Source organism: Equus przewalskii, chromosome 26, assembly GCF_037783145.1.
Source record: "Equus przewalskii isolate Varuska chromosome 26, EquPr2, whole genome shotgun sequence".
Taxonomy (NCBI): Eukaryota; Metazoa; Chordata; class Mammalia; order Perissodactyla; family Equidae; genus Equus; species Equus przewalskii.
Window position 1 is genome coordinate 15,751,647 of NC_091856.1, and position 13,493 is coordinate 15,765,139.

At 39.5% G+C, this 13,493-nt stretch overlaps 1 protein-coding gene across 3 annotated transcripts in view; it reads left to right on the plus strand.

Annotated features, from left to right (window-relative positions):
• Positions 1-13,493, plus strand: part of MUSK (muscle associated receptor tyrosine kinase) — a 97,632-nt gene that overhangs the window by 46,348 nt on the left and 37,791 nt on the right. For all 3 annotated transcript variants that reach the window (XM_070594993.1, XM_008513555.2, XM_008513559.2), the window contains one exon: positions 6,686-6,845. In XM_070594993.1, coding sequence (XP_070451094.1) covers positions 6,686-6,845 — 160 coding nt within the window. The remainder of the gene's footprint in view (positions 1-6,685; positions 6,846-13,493) is intronic.

Consider the following 13,493-nt stretch of genomic DNA (forward strand, 5'->3'; position numbering starts at 1 on the left):
GCCTGCCTTCAACAAAAGTTCTTTGGTTGGCTTTTTAGCTCATACTCATTCATTCTTCCCCCACTTCCAAACTTCTATTTATGACTCCCACAGGTTTGGGGTGGGAAGAAGGGAGGAGCAGTAATTGGAGTGGAAAAGTTCTGATTTAACTGATATTCTTTTTAAGTTGGCTTAACACTCTGGTACCTTGACAAGTATTTAAAACTGACTCTTTCCATCATGGACACACTCACAATTCTTTAGAAAACAGAGAATATTCAAAATGACCCCCGTGACACATTTTCCTCAGGATAGCCACCCCCTGTTAGTCCCCAATTTGTTAGTTGATGGAAAGTCTCTCTGGTGTCTATCTGAAGGTCTTTTGGGGAGGATTAAAAATGACTCTAACTCAGATCTTCTATAAAACCTTTGTATTCACCAACTCTTGGATCCAAACCATTGTACAGAGCTACCCCCTACACACTTTGGCTCCTTCCATTGGAGCCACCAGGCAGCCTGACTCTCTTCTTCAGATTTTACAGTTGGGAATTAGATACTCGTCTGCTGTGCCAACAAATTGCAGGTGAGTCAGGGTCCCCAAGACCACCCTCAGGTTTGATGATTCACTAGGACTCACAGAACTCAGAAACTATGGTTATAGTTTATTATAGTGAAAGAATACAGATTAAAATCAGTAGAGTAATCAGCTGTCCTCTCTGAGTGGCGTTGTATGGAGAGCACTTAATTCTCCCAGCAACAATGTGTGACAATCATATAAAGTATTGTACCAAGGAAGCTCACCCAGGCCTTGGTGTCCAGAGTTTTTACTCAGTGTCAGTTATGTAAGCATGGAGAGCTCATATGACTGACCTTAGCCAGTCCCCAGCCCTTCCAAAGGTCAAACTATGCAGCATGGTCAGGGTCCCTGGTGAAAAAAAGAGATATTACATATTCATTGTTAATGTAAACTATCTGGCATGGCCCAAAGTCTCAGGTATACAAAGACACTCTTATCAGGCAGGATATTCCAAGGGATGAAAGTTTATCTCAGGAGCAAGTCAAAGGCCAGTCTTCTTTTTCACATGTGAAGGGTTTGAGTGCTTCCAGCCAGCTGAGTGAACATTTTACCACACAGCAGAGAACATACATCGACTCTCCAGGTGATCTTATTGAGGACACTCATGCCTTAAGGAGATGGGGTGCATGTTCAAACTAGTCCTTTGGGTGGAGTGTGGATAGCTCTCAGTACAGCTAAAAAGTCAAACCTTGATAAGTCATCTAAGGAGTTCTCAGCTGTTTTCATTTCCCAAGTCCTCCAGGAGAGTGCCTTTCTAACTTTTTGTTACCTTTGCTGCAGTGTCTATATATTATCATATTACAATATATTAACAGTAGCATTTTAAAATCAAAGGAATGTTCCAAATGAGGAGAAAAAGAAGATAAAGGGAAAGATGAGAACTAGGATACCAGATATGGGAAAAGAAAGAGGGCAGGGAAGAGAAGTGTGTGAATGACAAAGTGTGTCAGTGTGTTAAATTTTGGTGGATGTTGTAAACCATGAAAAAGACGCCAAATTCTAAGGCTACCCCAACTAATAAAGAGCATCATCTTAAACATCACCCTGTAAGCCTTACAATTCATTTATTGTTTTGTTTTCACTATTGTGTTTACGGAAGAGCTTCTTTTTTCTTTTCCGATACCTGGACAAAACCATTCTCATAATTTGTTATTAAAATCAGTTTACCTTATCTAATTGCCTACCATCCACCTCTTCAAAACATAGCAAGTGAACAAATTAATGTCACTTTATAGGCTTGTAACTCATTCTACCATAGTAGAATGAGATTTAGATGGGGAGTTGGAAGAATTAAGTTGTAATGCTCCTTTTCAGCTAATGTAATTTTAGGGGAGTCCATTTACCTCTCAGACATTGATTTTCCCATATCTATAATGACAGAGATGTCAGGTGGCTGGAGAAGATAATCTCTAATATGACATCAGGGCTAAAGCTCTCTAATTTCGTTAAGTTAAAGTAAAGTAACTTGTAGTCTCTGTTCTTTAGCTTTCTAATTAAATTTCAAGTGTCATTTAAAGTTCTAATCTTATTTGGCATTATGTTTTGTGGCTCTTGCGTGGAAGCTGTTGTAGTTGTCTTAAGCTCCTCCAGGTAGTCTAAAGATATGCCCTAAGAAAACTGGAGGACTGATGACTTTACTAATCTGTCTTACTCTGTGAAAACCGTAATGAAGAAAATGGAAAGACATATGCTTTTGAAAAATTCAGTGAGTTTAGATCTGGAGGATATATGACTATTCTCTGTTGGGATTGAGGAGTCATAAAAAAGCCAGATGGTTTGAGTTAGTTTTGGTCTTACTGAGACCCCAACTTAATCATTCAAGATGTGATTCACAAGAAGCAGAAGGCAAAATAGATCCATTGCCTCACATTCTAAAATGGAAATAAAACAAATGAATAGTGACTTTCTTCCAGGAAGAAAACGGAAGTACATCTGACTGTGTTCTCATGGTCGGAGAGAGAGTTGGTCTTACGGCCAAGTTTCGTCCTTGGTGTTGCTACACAAGCCCAAATCAAAATTGAGATGACTTTGCCTGTGCTGACGCAAATCACAGGAAATGGAGGCAATCTCAGGCATTTAACGTTGTACAAGTAGCAAACCAGAAAAATCTGTTGAGGAGAACAGGGAAGAGCCCACAGCCCTGCTCTCATTTTGGGTGACTGAACAAAGATGAACACAGAGTTGGGAGCTGTTTGGCACAAAATAAGAGAGAGTTTCAACTGTGGCTCCTCACTTACTACAAGTCAGGGAAGTAACTTCACTAACACACCACTAAGTATAAGGAGTACTCCAAAATGCATAAAGGCTCTTGTCTCCTCATCTGTGAACACGCCAATAAACTAAAGCCCTGAACAGTGAGAGCCAAAGAATGGTAGGAAGGCAAGCAACATGCCCCAAAGTGGTCAAGAATTATTTAGCTTTCTTCCTACAGAAACATCATTCATTGTTCATGAAAATTTGTAGTCTTAGATGAACTTCTGAGTGAGTAGTAATATTCCTTTTATTTTACAAGATTGGAAATCGTAGTTTTGTGTGGATAGAGCAGAGCTGATTTTTCTCACAGAAAATATCCTTGTATTTTGATAAACAGATTTATTTAAAGTTACATTGATAATATCTCTATTATTTTGGCATTCAGACAAAAAATGTAGAAAAATTGCAGGTCTTTCTTGCTTTGTCCAGTAAATATAGTTCCCAAAATATTTTTAAAGTTGAATCATTTTAATTTGTTAGAAGGATTTTATAAAATAAATAGCCAAGTCATCTATGCTGAAAACTGTGTTTTTTAATTTTCTTAAAGGAAGACTCACCTATACTTTACACATATTTGTAAGAGGCAGTATTTTTGATTCAAAGTACAATGAGCTTTGGAGTCATCTTAACTTACTAGCTGTGTAAACTAAAATAATTACATATATCAAGTGGGATATATTATGTGGAATATTTCAGCAGCCCAGATGGAAAGAGGTCAATATTTATGGTTATGTTGATCAGAAACAGTATGGAAATTTTTCTTAGCCTACTATCTCTTTTTCTATGATGCACAGACAGACATTATTACACCCCCCTGAACATGGTCCCTACAGGGCCACACCCTAACAGGTATGCCCAGCCAGCTGGGACTATTTGCAAGACAAAGCCACCGAAGGTAGAATACCTTTCAGAGGGCTTCCTATACTAAACTCAAATCATGATGAAGTTACGAGATTAGCCATAACTGGGGGGAGATTCTCACAAAACAGCATTATAAATGTGTTAATGATATATAAAAATATTCCACAGATCTATGCTTTGCCACCTTCAAAAAGCTTTTTACACACGTTATCTCAGATATGCACTATCATGCCTATTTGATAGAACTTCCTGTTTGACTGCCTCCTTTTGAGCTCACTATTTCAGAAAGAGAACATCATGTACAGAGCAGAGAGCTGTTTGTCCAGCTCCTTCAGGTTAGTTTGCCTGGGTGACTTGGAGAAAATAACATATTTACTGTAAATACCAGTTATAGTCACCTCAATTACGTACTTGGTGTTGCCTAGGCATACCTTGGTCAATGCTCACAGTAATAATCTGTACTCATCACTTTGATCTTTTAAACCTGAGGGGCAAAAAGATCAAAATGGAGGGCAAAGGGTTGTTTTTATTTTTAGGTCATCAAAAATGCTAAACTGTTGGTCAGGACGATCCATGAAGAAAGAAAAACAAATTCAAACTATGACTAACAAGGCCTGCTGTGCATGAGTCACAACCCGAATCAAGCAAGGCCTCTGGAAACAGGAGGAAAAGCATTTAGGAGCCACATCATAATCAAGCAATGAGTCTTGTAACTTGTCGGTCTATTTGCTGAACTGTTTCAACACCTGGATGAAGTCCAAGAGAAAAGAGATGAGGCAGTTCAAAACTCACTTCTCTTTCCTACCAAGAACGTTTTCAGTGACCTTGAAGAGGTATTTAGGAATGACTTTCTTAGGTGTGAACATGAAAATAGTGGGGGTTTAGACAGCATTTGGGGAATAAGCTGTCTCCTAGGCATTGTACAGACCTACTTCTTGAAGGAGGGAACTAGCTTTGTTAAGGAAGAAGATAACTATTCTACAGATTTCTATAAAGTGGAAAAAAATTATATTTATAAATAAAATATCCTTATAGCATAAAGCATACTGATTGAGCACAGAGGGGTGAGGTTTTTTTCTGGTATTAAAATTCAGGGACAGTCCACAATTGTATTTCAAATTGTTCAGTCCTTTCCATCTAACTTGGACGCTCAAATCCATAAGAAGTTGCACCACTGACAAATATGATAGTGATGAATTCTATTTGAATTCCCTCCTGAGTGTGTCTCTTAAAGACTTTTTTTTTCTCTGCCTTGTCAATTTCTCATAGAGTCCAGGCTGCTTATCTGGGGAAAATGCCACAATACTTGATCTGACCTGGGAAGTTTCCCCAGTTAAGGTAAATTGATGGTGGCATAAACCAGTGTATATCACAAGGATGGAGACTAGCAGTGCAGGGAGAGAATAAAAGGACAAAGAAGCTAATTGGACAAACTTTCACTGCTTAATTGCTACAGAGAGTGCTTGGTTCCAAGACCAGCCAGCCACCCGGCAGCAGAAGGAACAAAGCTAGTCTCATCTCAGGGCTTCCCTTCTCCTCACTAGTCTGTGAAAATCCTCCCTCGTACAAAACAGTAAAATAACTGCCTCCAAATTTCTCATTCCCAACTGCTGTGACAGAGAGACCTCTTTCAAGGCCACCATGGAATCCACTCCCACTCCTTCAAGATAAAGCCAAGGCAAACCAGAGGCTGATTCCTTGGCTGTCATTCGATTCAAACTTCCCTCACACTGACATTTTTCCCTCGTATAAACAGTGATAATTAAATAATAATGATTGAAAAGGTGGCACAGTGCTCAAGAAAATGGTGAAGAAAGTATCACTATTTTAAAAACATGCCACCATCCTTAACAATACATTTAAGTCAGACATCTGTATTGTTCATGGTTGACTTGTTGAGGTTATTGTTGTTCTTGTTTTTTAACAACTATTTGTTCTCCTAGACTAGGGAAGGCACTGTAACATAATGATTAAAGCACAGGCTTTGGGGTCAGATAAACTAGGGTACAAATTCCAACTCTGCAACCTAACAGAATGTGCTGGGCAGCTGTTTTTCCCACAGAGTTGCAATGATGATGGCTAATAAATTAGCACTTACATAGATTAACCTGTCAACTATGTACTAATATTGCATTGATATTCTGGCTCTTCAAGGACATTTCATTTTCTGATTTAAGTAGTATGGTATGATGTATGTCATGCCTCAGAAATAGAATTGGCTTCAAAACCATTTTTCTTGATAACTATCCATCTCTCTGATGTGTATTTGTGGGGAACTGAGCAGGACTTATGGAAGTAAGTCAAAAAAAGTCTGAAACCTCTCAAAACTGACTGCCTCTATCTTCAAGATTTAGAGATCACATATTGAAATATCCACACAATATATCTTCTGTACCTTGCATTAGTTATCTCTTGCTCTATCACAACCACCTCAAAGCTCAATGGCTTAAAACAGTAACCATTTATTAATGCTCACAAGTTGTGGGTCAACTGGGTGGTTTTGCTGATTTGGGCCAGGATTGCCTGATCTTCGCTGATTAACCTCCTATAGTTCGCAGATGGACTGCGTGCTGGTTGATCTAGAATGGCCTTACTCGGATATCTGGTGGTTATTGTTGGCTCCCAGCTGGGGCAGTGGGGATAACCAGGCCACATGAGCCTCATCCTCTAACAGGGTAGCTCTGGCTTGTTCACAGAAGTTCACAGGCTCCAACAGCAACAAGAAAGCAAGCCACGACATGCCAGAACTTTACAAGTCTGTATGTCTTTCTAAAACACGTCAGAAGGCCAATCTAGACTCAAAGCATGGAGAAAGATGCTACCTCCTGAGGGAAGAGATACAAAGTCACATTGCAAGTTCATGGGCCTAAGGAGGGAAAAGTTTTCGGCTATTTTTGCAATCCACCACATGCCTTTTGATCATAATCCTAATCCACTTCCTTTTAAGTCTGCTGATGCAGCATATTAGGAAATCCTTGACCTAATCTCATCTTCTGTTTTCCCCTACTCCACCAGGTTTCTTCTGGGTCCATTCAAGAAAGTGTGAAAGACCGAGTGATTGATTCAAGACTACAGCTATTCATCACCAAGCCAGGCCTCTATACGTGCATAGCTACTAATAAGCATGGAGAGAAATTCAGTACTGCAAAGGCTGCAGCCACCATCAGTATAGCAGGTAGGATAGATTTTGACATTTGCGTTACTCCAGGAGAGGGGAAATTTGGCACTGTTCCACAACATCTCATATTGGGGAAATCTTTTTGCTTTTACCTCTTACTCATGTCTCTTTGGGCTATTTCTTCCTCCATGGGGACACTCCAGAGGTTGACCTAGATCATTGATTTTGGCTGATTTGTTGCTTCAAAAACTAAATCCTCGTATACCTGCCCAAGTGATGGGTAAGAGCTTCCAGGAGCTCATTTCTCTCTATCTCTTTTTCTTTCTTTTCTTTTCTTCCCTTTCTTCCTCTTTGCTTTCTCTCTCCCTCCCTCTTTCCTTCCTTCCTTTCTTTCTTTTTCTTTCTTTCCTTTTCTTTCTTCTCTTTCCCTTCCCCCCTCTCTCTCTCCTTCTTCCCTTCCTCCTCTCTCTTTCTTTCTCGGGGTTAATCAAACTTTCCAAGGCTTTCAAAGAGTAAGTTGGCAGGTGTTTAACGTAGTTGTGCCAATTTCTGCGTGGCTATTTCTTGAGGGCATTCTGACTTATGAGCATGTGATCTGCCTTGTGGTCTTTCCCTTTCCTGTTTCATGCAAGTGATGAAAGGACTTACAGGTGTTTTCAAGGAAAAGGGCTGACACATGGATTTCTAGGATATTTGTGTTGAGGTATAAAGGTTTATTTTTAAAATTTAAATGTCCCAAAGGCTTCTGAGAACATTTGTGGAATTCCTAGAGATGAAATAATCCCTGTACCAGGAAATGCCAGGCATGTTATATTCATAGCATGCCTACCGCCCAAGGGTCAGCAGAGTTGCTTGGCCTCACATGTAAGGCAAGCACTGGCAGAACCTGTGCCCAGAGCCAGCTCTCCAGAGCCTGCTATTTCTTATTTCAGTGACACTTCTTTGATCTTCTTTGATGGGGAAATTTCCAGTAATGTTTGTAATTTTTAATATGAGGTGAATAGAGAACACAGAGAAACACATAGGGAGCATTAGACAAGGCTGGCCCCCTGAGGCATGCTCATGAAGGAAAGAGAAGATTCCAAAACCAAGGGATCCTCCTGCCTTCTCCTCCAGGGATATATCTGCCTATAGTATTTTCAGACATCATGTAGGTTTTTCTAGAATTTCCACTGATGGGAAATCATTTCTCCTAGACAATAGTGGGAATCCTAAAAGTAAATCCAACTCAATTTAACAAATAATAATAAAATAATTACTATTTATATAGCACTTTGTTGCTGATAAAGCATTCTTACATGCACTTATTAAATACACTGGATTCAGGCCATTGTGTTAGGCAGAGTGAAGGATACAAGCTTAATTAACAAATGGGATCATTAGCAACGGAGTCTAGAAACGAAGTCAGTCAGCCGTATATATTATGGCACAGCCTATGTTCTCTTGCATGATGGAGACCGGGAGTGAGGTGGAGAGTGGGAAGGAAGGCTTGAAATGTGGGCTCTAGCCAAGTTATGAAGAACGGGAGTAGGTTGAATGTGTTCTTCCAACAATGGGAAGTCATTTAATTATTTTAGAGGAGAGAGGTAATATGGTCAGGTATATTCTTTAGCAAAGTAACAGATGTTGGGTGTCAAAAGGCTGGGAGGCATTGCAAGTAGTTAGGAGGCTATTCCAAGAGTTTAGAATGAAGGTCTGAACAACAGCAGCAGGAATCAGTACAGAGAGAAGAGGAGAGATGCATGTGACCCCTCAGGATGGTAATGATAAGATTTGAAAGTGCTTGAATATGGCAGTGTGGTAGAAGGATGAGTTAAGATATGTCTGAGATTTCTAAGAAAGTGTCTAGGACAAATAATAATAGATGAAACAAAGCATAAGAACATGAGAAGAATCAGGAGATGATAAAATAATTAAAATTGTTGATGCCTTGGAATTATTTTGGTCTCACTATCTTATGTTTTAGTTGATATTCGATCAAGACCCAATGTTAAATAAATACATATGTTTATATTTCATATATGTATTTGTATAACATATGTGTGTAGGTGTGCAGAGAGAGAGAGAAACATTTACATATGAATGCTCAAATCCAAGAAAATAAACTGATCTAGTCTACTTTAACCCAAACTTCCACTGGGCAGAAGAGAAAAATTAATTTGCTAATCTTAAGAGAGTCTCATTTCAGGTAACTATTCAGTCATTCAAAGATCAATTCTCTGCCAGCCTCTTCCTCTCCTTCCTCCTTCTGTCTCTTCGCTACGTGGCAGGGGAAAAGGGAACTTGGATTCATGCAATGGTACCCCCTGGAACCCCCCGATCTCTGGCGAAGTCTATAGTTGGAAAACTTGTGATGTCATCTCTTGGCTTCGTTAGGGCCCAGAGGCTCTCCCTGGCTGGCTCAGCCCCTTCGAGGCTCCTCCTGGAGCAGCACAGCCCTCTATATCTCAGTCAAAGCCTTCAGCAAGCTCCTCTTAAAAGTCTACTCTGAAACCTCTGCAACTAGGTCACCCTATCTCTCCTTACTACGGCAGGCCTGCTGAATTCCAACTCAGCTCCTTCCTTATCCCTCATGGACCCTGAGGTGACTTCTGGTTCACTTTTATATCATACAAAATCCAAGAGAGATTCAGATCTACTAACTCAGTTCTGCCATCTACCCAACCATGTCATGCACCATTACACTAATATGGCCATCTCAAGTTGGGGTAAAGGACCCCTATAAGGTTCTCTGTTTCTAGAGTCCCAAATAAGAAGTAGGAAAAATTCCCACTGCTTTTGGCTTTTTCCTTAATTTATCAATATATCTCTCTTTTAGGATTTTGGTTCAGAGAAAGGAATGTATAAACTATGTATCTGACCAAAGATTCCTGGAGGCACTGGTTAGAGACTCGCCCTTCAGAGTGGTAACCTTCAGAGCCTACCCATCATAAGTATAAAGATGGGCTTGAAGGCACTGCTATCACCAATAAGGAGGAGAACTTAATAAAATGGGTAGTCTACCCCACACAAAAGCAGATTCATCACACAGACATGATCTCCAAGATGCTGAAAGGACTACAGAGCATGACTGCCACCATATCGTATATGGCAGCATCACCCCTTCATCCCTGTCCTAGCCCAAATGAGAACCTGATCCAACTCCATTAATAAATGGAATATACAAATAGAGGAAGCTCTAATCCTAAAAAATAATGGTATCCTCTGGTAGTAGAAAGAAACTTTAGGTGTGGACAGGCAACATAGAAAGGCATGTCCCAGGATGCAGGGAGAAGTGGTCTTAGACATCAACGTGGATAATAGACCAGGGTGAGAATGGGGGCAATCAGCAACAGTAACATGAGGGACATAACAGTAGAATGTGCATGGGGAAACTGATGTGGGAGCAATGCATGGATTGGCGTGTAGCAGCAGAGAGGGCTTGAAATCTGCTGCAGCAGCAGAGTTGAATGCAGATGAGGAGCAGTGACCTCAGGAGGGGCAACAGTCATGTAGACTAGAACCAGTAATGTCTTGACTTCAGCCAATGGGCCTGGTGATGTGTGTTTAGAGAGTGTTAGGTATTTATTTGAACTAATAAATGTGAATCTTTCTGCACATGGGAAAAAAAAGTTACTAAGATGAATAAAGAGGGACGACCTCAAGGAGCTAATTTATAAAAAGCTAGAAGACTCTTTTGTTCCTCTCCTAATCTGTCTTCCCTGTTGCGTCTTGCTGACTATGAGACTTGAAGCTCCCCTACTTTTCCTAAAATTTCCCCAAGCAGATCTAATGAGGGTGTCTCATGAGTGCCATGGAATAAGACCTCAAACCCCATGAGACATCTGCCATTTTCTCTTCCTGTCTTTATTTTTTCAGTTAAACCTGCTAGATGCCTTATGAGGGTCCCTCTGTCATCGCTGAGGAAACTACCTCCCAAGTCTGGGGTGCTCCCTGAACCAATATTTCAGGGAAATAAGGCCACTCTGGTGAAAATCAGATCTGTAGAGCCATTTTAATTCAGAATTGTTTCAAAGAAGCATGGTCTTATGCTCCCCAGATCTCCCAGAGTTTGGGTGTAGCATCTACTTTCTCCACTTATGCTTTCAGCGCCTGTCTCCTTTGGCCTCTAATGGGGCTGACCAGAGGTCCAGAGCTTCCAGTCAGACATGGTGCCTTCCCTTGACATTCTGTCAATGCTTCCTTACCCCAGACTCTCCTTTCTCTCATTTCAGCCATCCCTATCCTCCCGTACTGTTCTGTAGTCAACAGCTCCCTTTGTCAATTTCTCCGTGTTTTGCTTTGAAGCTTTTATTCCATCTGTTTATTTACTCATCCCAGCAGGAAAACTGGAAATAGAAAAATCTAATCTAGTGCTTAGTATTATGGCTAATGATATTTTAGTGTTTGAGGGACAACAAAAAATAAAGACCAGCCTTCATTTTCCTAAAACTCTTCCATGTGTATGCCCAGATCGTTATGCATTGTTTGAGAAATGTGATATACTTCTATCGGACTCATTTACATTTGCTGTTAGTCATCAAAAGGAGTCAGAAAAACTTTTGGAACCTCTCCCTATGAACCAGGAAGTTGCATTTCCCCTCCAGTCACAAACTTGAAAGGCTCAAGTTGCAATTTAAACTCGCCAGGATGCCAGATAGTTGGCAAGATGCCTTCTTTTTGTCTTCAGAATCCTCAGCCGTGTGGCAGAGACCAGTAAGACACCAGAGACCTGCCCATGATCCCTGTAATGAGCATAGTCCTGGAAGAGCCAGAGGCCATCAAAATAGACAGGTATTAATTCTACCAAACATTTAAAGAAGAATTAACACCAATCCTTCTCAAACCCTTCCAAAACATTGAACAAGAAGGAAAACTCCAAGACAAATTTACTAGGCCAGGATTACCCTGATACCAAAGCCAGATAAGGACACTGTAAGAAAAGAAAACTACAGACCACTATGCCTGATGAATGTAGTTGCAAAATTTCTCAACAAAATAATACAAATCTGAATTCAGCAGTACATTAAAAGAAGCATACACCATGATTAAGTGGGATTTATCGCTTGGATGCAAGGATGGTTCAACATACACAAATCAATAAATGTGAAATACCACATTAATAGAATGAAAGATAAAAATCTTATGATCCTCTCAATAGATGTGGAAAAAGCATTTGACAAAATACAATATCTTTTCATGATAAAAAACACTCAACAAATTGGCTATAGAAGGAACATACCTCAACACAATATGGGCCATATATGACAAACCCACAACCAACATCATACTCAATAATGAAAGGTTGGAAGCTTTTCCTCTAAGATCAGGAACAAGACAAGGGTACCTGCTCTCACCACTTCTATTCAACATAGTACTAGAAGTCCCAACCAGACCAATCAGGCAATAAAAAGAAATAGAAGGCAGCTAAATCAGAAAGGATGAAGTAAAATTGTCTTTGTTTGCAGATGATATGAACTTATATATAGAAAATCCTAAAGACTCCAACAAAAAACTATTAGAACTAATCAACAAATTCAATAAAGTTGCAGCATACAAAATCAACATACAGAAAACAGTTGTGTTTCCATTCACTAACAACAAAACATCTGAAAATGAAATAAAGAAAACCATTCCATTCACAATAGCATCAAAAACAAAATACTTAGGAGTAAATTTAACCAAGGAGGTGAAAGAGCTATATACTGAAAACTCCAAGACTTTGATGAAAGATGTTTAAGTAGAAACAAAGAAATGGAAAGACATCCCATGTTCATAGATCAGAAGAATTAACATTCTTAAAATGTCCATACTACCCAAAGCAATCTACAGATTCAATGCAATCTCTATCAAAATTCCAATGGCACTTTTCACAGAAATATAGCACACAATTGTAAAATTATATGGAACCACAAAGGACCCCAAGTAGCCAAAGTAATCCTGAGAAAGAAGAACAAAGCTGGAGGCATCATACTTCCTGATTTTGAACTATATTACAAAGCTATAATGGTTAAACCGGTATGGAAGTGGCATAAAAACAAACACATAGATCAAGAGAACAGAACAGAGAACCCAGGAATAAACCCATGCATATATGGTCAATTTATGACAAAGGAGGCAAGAATATACAATAGCAAAAGGACAGTCTCTTTAACAAATGGTGTTGGGAAAACTGGATAACTACATGCAGAAGAATGAAATTGGACCCCTATTTTACACCACTCACAAAAATTAACTTGAAATGGATTAAAGACTTCAACATAAGACCTGAAACAATAAAACTCCCAGAAGAAAATGTAGGTAGCAAGCTTATGACATCAGTCTCGGCGATGACTTTTTGGATATGACGCCAAAAGCACAAGCAACAAAAGCAAACTAAACAAGTGGAACTACATCAAACTAAAAAGCTTCTGCCTCACAAAGGAAACCATCAACAAAATGAAAATGCAACCTATGGAATGGGAGAAAATATTTTCAAATCGTATATCTGATTTAGGGTTAACATCCAAAATATATAAAGAACTCATACAACTCAATAGCAAAAAACAAATAATCTGATTTAAAAATGGACAGAGGATCTGAATAGACATTTTTCCAATGTCTACAGATGGCCAACACGTACATGAAAAAGGTGCTCTACATCACTAATCATCAGGGAAATACAAGTAAACACCACAATGAGCTCTCACCTCCACCTGTTAGAATGACTATCATCAAAAAGACAAG